This window comes from Stegodyphus dumicola, chromosome 1, assembly GCF_044657685.1.
Source record: "Stegodyphus dumicola isolate Sdum_Otavi_A_Nest chromosome 1, ASM4465768v1".
NCBI classification, from domain to species: Eukaryota; Metazoa; Arthropoda; class Arachnida; order Araneae; family Eresidae; genus Stegodyphus; species Stegodyphus dumicola.
Genome location: NC_140768.1, coordinates 86909777 through 86926264, shown reverse-complemented (window position 1 = coordinate 86926264; position 16488 = coordinate 86909777). Strand labels below are relative to the sequence as shown.

General features: G+C 34.9%; 1 protein-coding gene across 2 annotated transcripts in view; it reads left to right on the top strand.

Annotated features, from left to right (window-relative positions):
* The window catches only part of LOC118185252 (pantothenate kinase 3-like), a 104191-nt gene extending 89908 nt beyond the window's left edge, over window positions 1-14283 (top strand). For both annotated transcript variants that reach the window (XM_035355093.1, XM_035355094.2), the window contains exons 8-9: window positions 4528-4653; window positions 14106-14283. In XM_035355093.1, coding sequence (XP_035210984.1) covers window positions 4528-4653; window positions 14106-14165 — 186 coding nt within the window. In that variant the 3' untranslated portion in view covers window positions 14166-14283. The remainder of the gene's footprint in view (window positions 1-4527; window positions 4654-14105) is intronic.
* Window positions 14284-16488: the final 2205 nt, after the last annotated feature.

Below are 16488 nucleotides of genomic sequence, written 5' to 3'. Positions count from 1 at the left end.
GCGCCGTTCCTTAATTTTTACTGTGGACACGAGATTCAACTCAAAAGGTAAAAAAAAAACTTTAATGCCTTACAACTTGTGGAGACTTAAAATAATACAATGCAAATTAACCACTTCTTGTGAACAGCGACTTGCTAAATCACCATTACACAGATATATCTCTATTTGATTTATGTGATTTAGTTCTGGAAGAATAAAATGTTTCGAAACTTCAGTATGTGTATTTCCTAAATGTTAACGAATTATAAGTTGGTGACCCACAATTAGCATGTCCAACAAGCATCAGAACGTTCAATTTAAGTGTTTCACAGATGTGTCTCGAATGTTCAGGCGTAGCGCTTTGAATCACGTCTGTATGTTACCTTTCTAAAACGGACAACAGCCCGTCCAGTACTGGTACTGTGCCATGTAAAGTATAAAGAACATTTTATAAAGAACGTTCCTACAGTATCAAACATGTTACCAGACCGCTTTTAAATCATGTCGATAAAATCCTTTAATATATGAAAGCACATAATATATTGGTGTTAGTGGCACTCTTACTGTAACTTGCAAAGAACGTTCTATAAAAACGCTTGCACACTCTAGAACAGTGTTTCTCAATCTGTAGTACGTATAACCCCAGGGGAAAATGGTCTTGGGTACTCACAGAAAAAGGATGTAATGGTGATCCTTGATGGATTGATTGAACATTAGAGAAAAGATCAAAAGTCAACCACTGGCATTTACAATCCAAATATTTCATTATGAAAAATTAAAATAATTAAATTTAATCCAAAATAGTTTTAATTTAGAAAGCTATGAAACTTTTAAATTCAGTTTATATATATATGTGTAAGATAAAAATTATGTAAATCAAAATTATAATTTAAACTAATGATAAACTTTTAATTCTCTCTCTCTGTTTTAAAAATCGTAATAACTTCTCTGGACTGCGTCATTTCTAGATCATTCCATTTTGCATGGCCTGCGCAGCGCTGATGACTGATGACGTTATAATTGGGAACTGAAGCTTTTAACTCAAACCAAAACTTTTCTCTTCGTGTGCTTCCATATTGGATAACTATGCACTTTAGCTTCTATGTGTGCAGTGCTTGTAAGCAATTTCTCTGGTCTCGCTTCCTATCGCAATAATATCAAAAATGTAAATGTTCTTGAATGGGCACGACTAGAGTGCCAAGCGAACTGTGGCCGCAAATGTCAGTTGCAAATAAAAATGGAATTAAAACTGCCTCAACTGCCAAGTTTCTTAGATATTACGAAGTCAGCATATTAGCAATCACAATTCTTCCTGTTCAGTATGGATCTACGATATCTAGGTACTGCGCATCAACACTGCTCCGTCTTTTTCTTGATATTATTACATATATGCATATACTATCTGCAGGGTCAGTACCTGTCGAGAGGGATAGGACTACGCCCCGACAGTGATTAATATATTTCAAGAATCCTTATACGAAGCGGGCAGAGAATTCGGTGTTGTTTTCTGTAATAAAATTTTACTTCTGCAAAGAATCTTGGGTAATACAACATCTGAATGGACTGAAGGCAACTTTTGAAAAATATTTTCCCGAACGTGGAACTTGTAATCATTAGATTGCGTTCCTTTTCAGTGAGAAGTGTTTCTAATGTGCATTTTGATCAGTCTGAGAAAAATTAGGGTGATTGAACGGAAAATGGATTTTTCACTTAAGGTAGAATTTGAAAAGAAATCCCTCATCTCATTCTGGGCTGACCTTGAAAGAAAACTATCCTGAACTATTCAACGAGGCAGTCAATATTCTGTTACCGTTCATAAATGCTGCATTATTGGAGAAGGCTTTCTCGTTACTTAAAAAAGTACCAGCATAAGTTCGGACTTTTCTTCCAATCCGGATTTTAAATTACCGAGAGCTGCCAAACAGCCTCAAGTTAATCATTAAATATGCGTATATTTTTTAAAGTATAATTTTATTTGTATAATTTTATAATTTACCAAAGTGCATAATTTTTGCATAAGTGGTAAAAATAAATATCTTTGCATAGTTACTGTACCTGCAGATGTGGAGTATTTATTTAATTAATTATGGCAAAGCACACTAGGGCTATCTGCCTAAGGGGAGGGATGCCTTCGTGGAGGACTTTCTAAGGGGAACTGGCTCGTATACACTTTACGCATGGGGAAATCCACGAAAACGCCCATGCAACCAGCCCGTTCGAGGGATTCGAACCTCGAACCGAACTATCAGTGTTCAGCGACTTTACCGCTCGGCCGTTGGTGGGCGCTGTAGATGTGGATGTAGATGTAAGTCAAGGAATATATCCGTAAAAGAAGGTTGAGAAAAGAATGCAGTTGCGTAGCTAGAACTTTTGCTGCTGGAGGCGGTCCTTGACTTTGCAGCCTTTCTTGATACACAAACAAGTAATTACAAAAATGTCGAAATGACGTGTAAGGAAATAATTTTAAATCCTACCTTTATTTTTGAAGATAAACTTTTAATTCCAACAATTTTAAACATTATTACTTTTTCTTCTTATTTTTTCTTTCTTTTTATCCCTGTTAGTTATTTTTGCCGATAGATGGCGTTACCTCCTCGCGTTTGGTACTACCAGAGGGTATAAAAATCCGTTCTGTGGTTGCTTTCCATTAATTTATACTTCCAATGCATCTGATTTTGATTGAAGTTCTTCTGTAGCTCCGTTGAATAATTGTATTCAAATTGTGTTGTATAGTTGTTTTGTATTGTGTTGTATTTAGCACTACTGATTGATGTTATTTAATTGTATTTGAATTTGTCATTGGAACTATTGCTGTAGTGTATCTTCTCGTATTGTTGTCATTGATTTCCATTGTCTTGGGTCCTCCTTGAAAGCTATGATCGCTCGTCACATTTTGCGACTTGTCCGATTGGATTGTCTTGCTCCTTTTGGTACTTCTCTTCTTCCCCTTATCTCCGTTTTCTCATCTGAGATTTTCTCCACGTCCGGATTTATTTATGTCAAGTGCCCTTGGGCTTTAATTCTGGAACCGGCAACATTGCTCTTCGCAATAGCTCGGTCAGTTATAGAGTCTAAGTCTAAGCTTTCCATTATTTGAAGTTCGGATTTTGAGCGTGAAGGTGCATTTGCCCCTCGCTCCCTATTTTAACTTCGCTAATTTTTCTTGTCCTTTTTGCTTGATCAAATAGCCTGGCTCAGTAAAAGTAGGCAGCCAGTGCAACTCTGATTAAAAATCCAGTTATAACCACGTGCAGTGCTGATAAGGACCACGTGTTTCTGAGACTCCTTCTCCTTTATTTTCTTCTTTCTAGGTATTTCTGTCTCCTGATGAGGAGGGACCTTTAGCTGCCCTCGAAATCGATTGAGTGTTTCATTATACTTACGCTAAATACAAGGTTGTTTTTACAATTTTGATTGTCACATTTGCGTGTTTCTCTTCTAGTCTAAAACTAGAATTATCGACTTGTTAGTAAAACTAAAATCAAATGTCACAAGTATCAAAGACAATCAAAAGTCACAAGTCTTTTAGACATCTTTAAAATTCACGAAAAGGACGATATGTCATAACAGCTTATTTTCCTTACGTCTGGGAAATAGACAAAACTCATCATTTGTAGAAGGCACAAGCAACTTAAAATGGTCCGTACTGTATTTACTAGCTTTAAATAACAATAGAAAGTCCGTGAGTGTTAATTGTAACTTTATGTCATTGTGAAATGATTATATATCCATAAGCATTGACTGCAATATACTCTTATACTAAGTACGAAAAATATGCACATCAAACAACGTTGGAAACAATGTCCAGTTTAGGTGCACGGTTCGAGAAATTGCAGGAAGGTTACGAAGACGCGTCGCAACACGTCCTATGGAAAGAATTTCGTTGTCCTTCGTGTTGCACCTTCTTGTTGGAACCAAATTGTATCCTTCAATTGTGTTGCCCACGATTCTGTCGGTCTTCACCATTTTGCCTGAATATTCACTGAGTGTATGTGACACAGCTAGTTCTAATGAAGACTTCCTCTGCAACCCGTAAATGCATTGGCAACGGTCTACGATACACAAATCGCCTGATTCCTAACTCGTGTAAGGTATAGGGTATACCATCCATGAGTATGTGCATTCTGGCATGGTTTCCAACTCAAACTGGTAGATAGAATATTATGTCAACTTATATAATAGTATCTTGATTTATGTTTTCGCGATAATGTGTACTGCTATTATTAGCTTATTAATTAGTTAATTACTGCTTTGAAAGCTGGCTTTTACTCATTTGAATGGTTATGTACTTTAATTAAAAATTTTAAAATTTCAGTTTTAAAAGAAAAGAGTACCAGTGTCTACATAATGCCGATTTCATTTTAGAATAATGAAATAGCGCAAAATTGCAATGTGTGCAATTCGAAAATCTGAACGAATTATCAATGAGAGATACACAATGAACTAATAATGCTCATTTTTGTTTTGTTTTGAGAGAGGTGTATGTACAAATGCGTGGATAATGCATGCATGTTTGATTAAAATATAGTGCGTGTTTTACATTTCCAGGGTATTCAAAGGGTCGTATTTGTTGGCAACTTTCTCCGGGTGAATACTATTTCAATGAAACTTCTAGCTTACGCTATGGAGTTTTGGTCCACAGGAGCTTTGAAAGCGTTGTTCCTTGAACATGAGGTAAGTTTGAGTTGAATTTTTCTTTTTCTATCATACATATGTAAGATGGAAATCATGCTCCCAATCTTCGGAATGTTGTGTTAGATTTCGTACATTATCAGACGTATATAGACGTCAGACGAATTAGCAAAACCAGAAACAAACCCTCTTGCGTAAGCTCTTTCTCCTGTAATTCTTTTCAGAGTAGACACTGAAGCAAACTGTATAACGTATTTCTTAAAATGACCTTATAATTTCGCATTATTCATATAAAATTATTTAAATAAAAAATACATTTTACCTTTAGAAATGCAACTGTTGTTTCTCTCTTTAAAAATATAATTGCTGCATAAAACAAATCTTAGTGCAGAAAATTTAAGAGTTGAATAATAATGTAAATCTAATTAGATGGACTGTACTTAATCGTACGTTAAGTGGTCAGAATCGCCCTGTCAACTGTAAGGTGCTCAAAGCTGTTGCCAACGACAGGCGTACCTTGCGCTCCGTACCAAGAGGAATTTCGTGGACTTGGGCTGATGTTACTGTCAAATAAGTGAGCATAAGTAACAACAAGTGGTCAGTGATAACTATTTCAATGGATATACAATCTAGTTTTAAACAGAATGTTTTAGAAATATCATAAAAAAAAATTAATCTAGAGAATCTAATTCAAGCTACATCGAAAACAGAAATTAAAAGTATTTTCTTTTTCTTTTCTTGTCATTTAGATTTATCTAAATTGAATTCGCTTTTAGTATGCGTTGTCACTCAGTAGTAGTGAAAAGGTCTGTTCAGATCAGAATAGTGGCCTTTCAAAATAAATAACGTGATTAAGAAATGACCACATTCTGTGACTGTATATTTTAATAAATAACTGAACACTTAAAAATTTGAATGTATCTTGTCTAATCAGTTATTGTTTTAAAACACCGTAGGAGTCATATTTATTTTGAATAGTATACTATTATAATTTTATTTCGCAGAAGGAAACATATTTTCTAGGATTTGGAAGTTTTTTAAAAGTTTAAAAGTTTTTTAAAGCCAAACTACCCATTTGAATAGTTTTATATGCATGTTTCTTATCATTTTCTTCACAATAATGAGAAAATAAATTTTTTCATGGTTTTTGGTATTTTATTGTATGTTTAGTAAATGCGTCAAATATTTATCTGCTCATGTTTAATTTGACAACTGGTTATAATATTTGGTCAAAGACCGCGGAATATCATAAAAGTTCTGATAAAATAAAAAATAAAAAATGGATTCCATCCATTGAAAACTCTGCACAGCTCTTTGCGATGGGTGGTAACTATTCCATGTACGAATCATGGGCTTGCCTTACATTTCATTTTCATATAAGCACATATATGCAGGTTACAGTCTCATATTATTCAATTACAGTGTAACTGATTAATAACTGAATTACAGTATAATTGCTAATATAAGTAATAAAATTAAAGTGTAATTCCTAATATAAGTAATAAAACTACAGTGTAATTGCTAATATAAGTAATAAAATTACAGTGTAATTTCAAATATAAGTAGTGAAATTACAGTATAATTCATTACACTGTAATTGCAATTATGTGTACTTGTAAATGCAATGTAACTGAAATTCCAATTCCAATTACAGGAATTAAACTATGTTCTATGGCATACAGATTTCTTCATACAGATAACCAAAATTTTTATATTGTTGATAACACTGCAGGATGCGTCTGGTGGTCATTCTTTTCATCGTATTCACAAAGTTCTCCTTCTTATTAGGAGTAGATATTACTTAGGCTTACCGGAGCAGTTATCCTTATACAGATAACTAGTGTTCTTGAACAGTCGATAATATCCTAAATCGCTATGATGGCTTTGTGGATCTGTATCGTATTTGGTGATCATTTAAACAATGATAAATGTTTTCTCTATATCAACAGGTTATTACATTCTTCTTAGAAACACTTAGCCTTCCAAAGTTGTTGTCTTTACACAAAACAAACTGGCGATACCATCGTGAAATAGTATGGTGACTTAGTGGATCTGTATCATACTTGGTGACGATCTGAACAATTATTTTTTTTTCCCTATCAACCAACTCATACTTTCTTGTTAAAAATACTGTCTGTCAGAGCTATCTTTTATATAGATAACCAGCGTTCATGAATTATTGATACCATCGCAAATCTCGGGTGGTTTAGTGGATCTGTATCGAACTTGATAACTATCTAAGCTATGCTAAGTCTCGTCCTAATCGGTATAGTGGCTAATATTGCTGGCTGAAGTATCGTTGGGGCTGGGTTCGATTCTCGGAAAAGCCTTTGATGTTTGTAAATGTATAAGGTGTTTGTGACATCGTGGCACTTAAAATACATTGTGAGCCAAACGTCCTCTCGAGTGGTTTGATGGTAGGAGAAGTGGGGGAGAATGCTTGGAATCGTTAATCTAAGGAGTGTGCTTCAAAATTAGGATAATATCAGCTAAGTAGCACTCTCACCTATTATATCTTCAAGACAAATATCAATACAAGTGCAGTCCTGCGCTCTTCACCATGATAAAGTTCTTGGACTTATTCTGACGTTACTCTCAGAAAGGTGAGATAAGTGTCAACAACAAGCTTTACATTATTTTATGAGAAACCCGGAGCTGTTATCGTCATACACAAGCAATATTCTTGAACTGTCAATACCATTGCAGAAGATGGTGAATCTGTATTGTATTTGGTGATGATCTAACGGTATCCGCGGCAAAAACATCGCGGGCGAAAACGATGCAACGCGAAAACGTTATGGTACAAAATATCATCAAATCAAAAATAAGATATCGCAATTTTAAAACATCGTTGTACAAAATATCGTGGCCGAAAATAGAGCGATTCAAAAACTTCTCGGTTTAAAAACGTCGTAGAAAATATCGCTGTGAAAAATAAAGCACCTACAAATCATCGCATGGCGATAATGGTCTTCGCCAAAAACATCGCGGCAAAAACACCGCGGACGAAACGTCGCGGAGAAAACAACGTTAAGAGAAAACGTAGTGGTACAAAACATCGTTGGAGACAAAAAGGCAAAGAGAAAACATCGCAATTCTAAACATCCGGGTACAATATATCGTAGTCAAAAATAAAGCGGTGAAAAAAACTTTCGTAGTTTAAAAGCATTGCCGCCGAAAATATCGTGGCAAAAAAAAATAAGGTACCTACAAATCATCCCATGGCGATAACATCGCACACATGTGTTTTCCGGTTTTAAAAGTTGTTAATGCATGTTCGCATAATGATTTGGAAGCGCAAGAAGGAAAGAGGGATTCCTTTACTTCTATATTTCATATTTTTGAATGAACTAATTAATTTTTATTGAAAAAATGAGAATGAAACTTATAGAACTTAACAGAATTTTAAATTTACATAGTTAATTAACAAATGTCATTAATAAATTAACCTTTTTTATAAAGTTTTACTGGTACTTTTTATGAAAAGTACAGTCTAAAAACGCTTAGAAAAAAGGAAGATAATTAACTGCATGAGTTTCCCGCTATAAAAATTGCTTAGTTAATTATCAAATAATTTTCTTTCACATTTGGTGATCTGATATTGTTTAGTGAAAATTATATTTAGTTTTGTTTACGTTTATTCTTAAAAGTGTCATTAACATTTTCATGTATAGAGTGTAATCAGTTTTTCGGATATCGATTTGTTAGTTATGACGAAAGTCAGTTATACTCGTATAATATGCCAATATGGAATTTAAAAACTTAGAAAGTAAGTAAGTATAAGTTAAGTAAGCTTAAATAGAAATTTAAACTTGCTTAACTTATTTTAACTAATAAAGATCATTAATAAATAAATTTCTTATAAAGTTTTACTGGTAATTTTTCATGAAAAATATAAAGAAGACTACAAAAAGGAAGATAAGTGACTGTAAATGAGGTAAACGCATGTGTGCGATGTTATCGTCATGCGATGATTTGTAGGTACTTTATTTTTTACCTCGATATTTTCGACGCCGATGTTTTTAAACTGCAAAGTTTTTGAACCGCTTTATTTTCGACCACGATATTTTGTATCACGATGTCTTCTCTGTGCTTTCTTTTCTTACATGATGTTTTGCATCATGACGTTTTCTCCTTACGTTGTTTTCTCCGCGACGTTTAGGTCCGGGATGATTTTGCGGAGATGTTTTCAGCTGTAACCGACGACAATATCGCAAACATGCGTTTTTTAGGTCGTCTTTAAAAGTCGTAAATGCATATCTGTGAGCATAAGAAGGAAAGAGGAACATTTTTAGTTTTGCTTTCCGTATTTTTAATTTAACTAATAAATTTTTGCTGAAAAAATAAGAAGGAGACTTAAGCATTTAAAAGTTGAAAATGAGTAGAAAATTAATGCAACTTAAAGCACTTAATAGAAATTTAAGCTTACTTAACTTATTTTAACTAATAAAGATTCTTAATAAATAAATTTCTTATAAAGTCTTACTGGTAATTTTTCATGAAAAATATAAAGAAAAGTACAAAAAGGAAGGTAAAGTGACTGTATGAGGTAAACGCATGTCTGCGATGCGATGATTCGTAGGTGCTTTATTTTTTTACCACGATATTTTCGACGATGATGTTTTTAAAGTGCAAAGTTTTTGAACAGTTTGATAACTGCAGGCACTAAGCGTTATTCTGGTTATCTGCTTTAAGTTCTGAACATTTGAAACATAATATTATTCACGGTTGTTTCTGCTTAGGCAGTGTCTTGAGATTTTCTCTATTTTATCAAGGGCTATTCTATTTTTGAGTGCGTTAGACGTCCACTTTGCCCAGGCACAGTCCGCTGGTTTCTTCAAGTGCCAGGTTCTTGTATGTACACAATGGAAGTAATAATGGTCCATGTCGCCTTCCTCTCCGCATTCGCAGAAAGGAGTATCCCTAAGTCTGAATCTGTTCAGGTATACTAGGAATGGTCCATGACCTGTCAAGAACTGTGTTAGGCTAGCACAGTGGGTTTTTATTTCCATGTTAACTTTTGGCAGTAAGCGAAATGTCCTTCGTCCTACCTCTGCCTCTGTCCATCTACTTTGCCAATTTTGTAGTAGACTTGTCAAAGTTGTTCGCTTAATATGAGACCAAGGAAGTTTAGTTGGTCTTTCTAATATATCCGTGCAGTTGGCTGCCTGCTTGGCCAGTAGGTCAGCGGCTTCATTGCCTTGAATCCCTGTGTGAGCAGGAACTCATTTTAAAGTGGGTCTTTGCGAAATAGGCTGAATTCGCTCCCGCCTGAAATTTTCAGAACAGGGTGTATGAAAGCGCGTTTCCCAGCCCTAGTTTCGCAAACTAATGCATTCGCGAGTTACACTGTCGTTGTATGATAAGATGCAAGGTGGGATGCATTCTGTACTTCAGTGACTATTACTTGAGTAGTGAGGTATAGAGTTTGGACATGTTCGACAGCTGCCAAGTTGTTTTTGCAGTAATAAGAGTGTTTATACATGAAGATTATAAGCCAAATACCATGGTACAAATATTAGTGACGGAAGCGCTTTGTACAGGAATTATTTACCATATTGGAGAAACAAAATTCCTTAGCAGCAATTGGCTGAAAATACAAGACAGCGCTGAGTGAAATGGGGTTAGTTGTGATGGCTTTTGAGACAAATTTCACAGTAAAACATGAAGTGGTGCGAGTTCGTCAGCATATGTGCATCAAATTCTAGATGGCGCGCGACATAAAACTCGTCGACTAAAGAATGTGTTGAACCTCACAAACTCATTACACTTCCGACCAGTGGCTGAAATAACGCGGATGTTCAGTTCGTATTATATGCCTTGTTCAAAAGGTTACGGCGATTGTGAAATGCGTAACGTTACACCCATAAGACAGAAGTAGTGTCCTTTTTGTGAAAAAAAGTACAATTTGACTCACACGATACGAGGCAGAATCATCACTGTACACTCGCCATCTGCTGCATCTGCGTTCATTTGAATCTTGCGCAATCGAATTTTCCGCAAATGACGCAGGAAATTCATATCCACCGTTCATGGCAGCTAGTTGTAAATGCGTTCCCTGTAATTCCACACACAGATTTCTCTATCGAAACGCCTGATGTCTAGATACTCATCATATTCCTATATCATTAAAACCACTGACAGTTGAATCCAAATTCAAATTCAGGTGAAAGGCCTGGCTTCATGTAAAACTTTCACAATGCGTAACTTGAATACAAACCAGTTTCCTTTAAAAAATTCTTCTAAAAGGTATCCTCCCTTTAAACAGACAATCCCCGTGTGCTTTTTATATTCGGATAACATTAGCATGGTCGCGAGAATACTTCGCCGCCTCCGGGACATTTGTTCAAAAATGTCTTGGAAGCTAGTCAGTCATCAGGAATATACCAAACATTAAGCCTGTTTCATTCCAGGAAAACATGGAGAGTACTGGTATATTGAACATGACGCTGATCTAATCAAACCGCTAATTACTTTCTGCAAGAAAACGACTTAAGGAGTTGATTGCTGTACTTGATATCTGAGATTTCCTTACCAGTGTCTATAGATCGAGTTGGCATATTTAACGTTATCCATAATAATGATAAAAAAAAAATAATTATTAAGATGTGCTCTCCGTTATCAATATGTATTTAGGTTTTAATTTTATATTCTTTTATTGTAGAATAAATATATATAAAGTATTTTTTTACCTAAAATTTCTTAAAACACTTGTGCTACATAACCTCTAAGAAGACCATTCTACAGGGTTCTCAGCGAATAAGCCCTGATTTCAAAATTAAATATCTCTACAACAAAGATCGATAGAATTATGCGGTAAACTGTACGTTCATTAGCAAAACTGTAAAAATGGTGTACAAAAGTTTAGAAAATTTAGTTACGAAAATCGTTAACAAATGGCGCTCTGCGCTGAAAACTCTCTGAAAGGAGTAAAAAAAACAATAAAGTGAAGCAGCCTTTGCAATCAAAATACAAATTTTTCAAAATGTTCACCGTTCGAAACAATGAGGTGGTGTAAACGAACAATGAAATTTGACATCACGTCTTGCAATCTCTCGACGGAAATGGAATCACATGCAACACCAATCAACGATTCAAACTCATTTAAAGTAGCGGGATTGTTTCGATAGACAGTGTCTTTCAATGCGCCCCACAGAAAGAAGTCATAAGTACTCAGATCGGAAGAATATGGAGGCCAAGCTATTCCTGTGTCAGTAAATTGCGGATAATCTAACGCAATTACTCTATTTCCAAAGTATTCATGAAGAAGGCGAAAAACTTTATCTGTTCGATGTGGTCGAGCCCCATCTTGCATGAACCAGTCGATACCTGTTCGATCCTCTAACGCTAGTTGAGTGCTGACAAATTGTTCCAAAATTATAACGTAACGTTCAGTAGTCATCATTTCTCGTACGAAAAATGATCTAATAATGCCTAAGGCGCATACCGTAGCAGATGCAGTAAATTTAGGCAAATGCAGTGCTTTCTCTTCACACAAATGAGGATTTTTCGTTTATTAACGATTCCATTCAAATGGAAATGTGCCTCATCTGTGAACCAGATGCAGCTCACATCAAATCTGTGGTTGTCGACCATTGTTAGAATCTGATTCGCAAAGCCAACCCTTTGTTGCACAGCTTTCATGGGTATGGCCTGATGACTTTGGATTTTGTATGGAAACAGCCGTAGGCTATTTTTTAATATTTTTTGCGTGCTCGTGTACTTCAAACCTGTCTCTGATGCCATCCGTCGAATGCTTTTCCTATGATTTTGCTGAACAATTCCAGAAACTTTGGCTGAATTTTCAGGAGTGACTACAGTTTGCCTAGGCCCAACATTTCCCTTTCGATCATCAGCCACGCTGCCAGTCCGTTCAAATTTCGCAAAGAGCATGCGAATGGCTTTTGCATCGGGGCCAGTTGGAACATTGAATCGGGGCCAATTGAACATTGAGCCTTTTTTCACTAGCCAACAGTCGTACTGATCAGTTTTGAATTCAAAGTACATTTTTAAAGGCTATTAATAGGTCATTGCGATTAGAGCGCCATCTGTTAACGATTTTCGTAACTAAATTTTCTAAACTTTTGTACACCATTTTTACAGTTTTGCTAATGAACATGCAGTTTACCGCATAATTCTATTGATCTTTGTTATAGAGATATTTAATTTTGAAATCAGGGCTTATTCGCTGATCACTCTGCATTTATTATATGTGTTAGCGGCTATGTATGAAACGCCGGCATTCTATAGAATGTATATAATTGTATATAATGCGGGACATCATAGGCAAAGTATGAAATATGAGAATTATTACATAATTTCTTTACTACTTCTAGGCATTGTAAATAATACCTAGGTATTCCGTAGAATGAGAAATACTCTGTAGGCATAGTATGAAAAATAAGTTATGATAAGGTTAAAAGACATTCATTCCTCAAAACTAAAAATGTTAATTTGACAATTTAATGAAAGAGTGCCATTAAAAAACTGTTATTCGAAATATGTTTTAAAAAAAAGTGAGATGATCTTCATACGACATAATAATTTTGTGTTTTCTATCTGGCTGAGACTGGGGATCAGTAAGATCTACCTGACAACGGAAATTACATTCAGAAACAATCGTAAATTTCACAACAATGCCCTTTTTAATATTTTTTTTTTCTGGCAGGGCTTGCATAGGTGGTTGTACAGTTCCGTATCATTACGTGTAACGTTCTTGTATTTGATTGAAAGTTCTTTTAACATTCTGTCACGTCGTCCGTGTGCAGTACTCAAATGAGCTCTCATGAAGTATGGGAAATAACTCAGCGTCCGTGACGTAATACTGTATAGTACTGACGCTTTCTTTAACAGAAAAAATGAATGTACTTTTGGTTTCCACAAACATCACATTCTAGCGATTCTGCTGCCAGTAGTCCCTTCTTGGTAATAATTCTGGCTTTTTCACATCATTTATTAACTTCTGGTAAGTAGTTTCGGTTCTTCGAAACAGATTGGAAGTGTATTTCATACTTTGTCTGTTTGTCATTTGGTATTCTATAGAATGCCTAGAAAATGTGTGAAATTTGAATTGTTTCATACATTGCCGACTAGTTTACAATGCCTAGGCATTCTGTAGAATGCCGGATTTTAAACTTTGACGGTAACATATATAGATTAGATAAACAGATTTTTTTTTTTTTTTTGTTGTTGTTGTTGTTGTTTTAAATGCCTTAAAATCTTCTGCAACTTCGTACATTGTATTTTTCGGTCACCACGAACATTCTAATACATAATGCAACAATAATATTTTATTTGTCTTCTAATTAACTTTTTAAGGTACGGTATTTTTTTTTTCAATCTAAGTCGCGCATTTTACTGTGCGCTTAGTGTACCGATGGGTGTCAGGTACCATCTTTTCTTACTATTGTAATTTTATAGTTCAGATGCTTCTTTCTTGTAGAGTTTTTAAATATTTTGCATGTTATTATTATTCTTTTATGTTTATATTTTAGGGTTATTTCGGAGCTGTAGGATGCCTACAAGAACTGATGAGGAATCCAGGAGCAACTTAATTTTCACCAATTAATGCTTATATTTTTAATTTTTGTAATAAGAATTTATGTGTATAATGTACCTCATTTATGCTGATGTTTTACTAATAAATGTTATATTGTTGTCAATATAAATAAATTGTGAGTGATTGTATTAATTCAAGTAAAAGCTGAAATCGCGTTACTAATTTTGGTATTTTACGTATTTCTACGACAGTCATGAAAGCTGGTGTGTCAAAATCAGTTACCTTCTGCGTTATTTTTCAATTACTCATTGTCTGAAAGAGTAGTCCGTAAATATAGCGGCGTAGCCTCTTTTACCATCCATCTCAGTGCATACCAATAAATCTATAAAATGTGAAAACAGTATACAAGAAAGTAAATAAAAGTTCTTTGTTTACTTTTGAAATAAAACTTTATTTCAGCATTCTTAAGTATTATTTTATTTATTTTTCTGTTAGCAAAATCTTCGATGACATTCTAAAACAAGCATGGCTAAACAGTGATTCTCAGGCCCTTTAATTACGGCTTGCTAGCCGCATGAAAATCCTTGACTTCTTAAATGCATCTCGCATGCAACAAGTAATGTCAGGAGATCGTCTTAACTTTATGTTTGTCAAAGTAGGTAATATGAAAAATGTGTAGTGCGCGATGCATAAAAAATGTGCGCTGTGGAATTCGAACTCCGGGCCGTTCGACTGCTAGCCGAGCATGTTTTACAATTATACCATGAAAGTACGTGTATTAGCATTCAAAATAGCCATCCCTAAGCAAGTCAAGTGGCTTTTGTGCACAATTTTCGGAACCGTTCACTATAATGTACAGTATTCACACTTTTCTCAGCTATAAATATATCTTCCGTAATAATACCTTGGTAATTTTAGACATACAGCATATTTACTTCAGCTATGCAAAAAGTTCATGTCGAAATTTTGGTTTCGTGGGAAGGACGTATTTCTTTATTGCTTTGACCGCAGTTTTTACTATGGTTCAATGTATCTGATCAACATTTCGTCAGATTATTCAAGACAGAACTCTTTTACCTCTGTCGTCAAATTTATGTTTCACGGCATTCGTACCAAGCGGTTACAAACCGATAGAGCGTAACTTCTTCTCTTGCAGACCATTCCTTAAACTACAATAATATAGCGATACTGAAATCGTTGTGGATTGTGACATTTCTTTGAATGTGGCATACAGTCTATTTTCTTTGTAATCCGTTATAACTATCCCTTTCCTTTGTTGGCATTTTCGGCCTTCCTGGCTTTCTGTCATTGTATATGTCTGATAAGTTCTTCTCGAAAGTCAGATGTCCAACTGAAAACTGTCTGAGTCACAAACTTCAAGCAGTGCATTATGAAATCCTGTTGGAGATTTGCCACGTAAACTTTCAGCTTTGAAATACAACTTTGATTTTTCCCGGTCACAGTACACCTGTTTGGAATCTAGAGTCACAGTACACCTGTTAGAGTATTTTTCCCTCGCCAGATGGCCCTAGTATTTCATTAGTGAAAGTAATTTAACTTGTTGTCATACTTGCCTATGCTTGTAATAACGGTGCAACTCCCATCGAAAAATAATCCTTGTGAGAATGTCAACAATAACTTCGCAGCAACATATAAAAGATGCGAAGATGTTCAAACTTCTAAATAAGGATAAGGCCGCATTTGATAAAATTTTTGAAAGTCTCCAAAAGATGAAAAAGGCAAGCTGTGAAGGTGGTTGTTAGAAAACATGAAGGTAAACAAACAGGCATAATAATGTTCATTCATAGCGCAAGCACGAAACATTCCAGACCACGTAATAAGTCATTTATATCACAAACGAAAATTTTAAAATTACCAAAAACAAAGTAAAATGTATACAGTAATTTGCCAACAAAAAGTTGAGAAAAATAGAAATAAATATATAAAACTAGTTTGATATTCCAAGTAAATTGACCGAAATTTCTAAAATAATACTAATAGTTTGTCAATTGGAGTCGGGGCTTTCTTAATTTTTTTCTAGTTATGATAGTTATTGTATGTATCAAAGATGGTGTAATCCAAAAATATATTACAGTAGAACTCCAATTATCCGAATCAATTGGGACCGGACCCTATTCAGATAATTGGTTTCTTTCCGAAGGTCTACGTACACTTTAATTAATTAATGTACGTACTGTATGTTGAAAATGGGAAAAAGAAATTATTTTTAAAGAAAAAGAGGTCTTAATTAATTAAAATTAAAAGGCAACACTGTTATGTACATATTAGTGTACTGCACAGTACTTACAAGTGCTAAAAGCCATTGCTGTTTAACATGTCGGTCAAAATACGCTGTTTGACTGTCTTCTTCCGTTTTC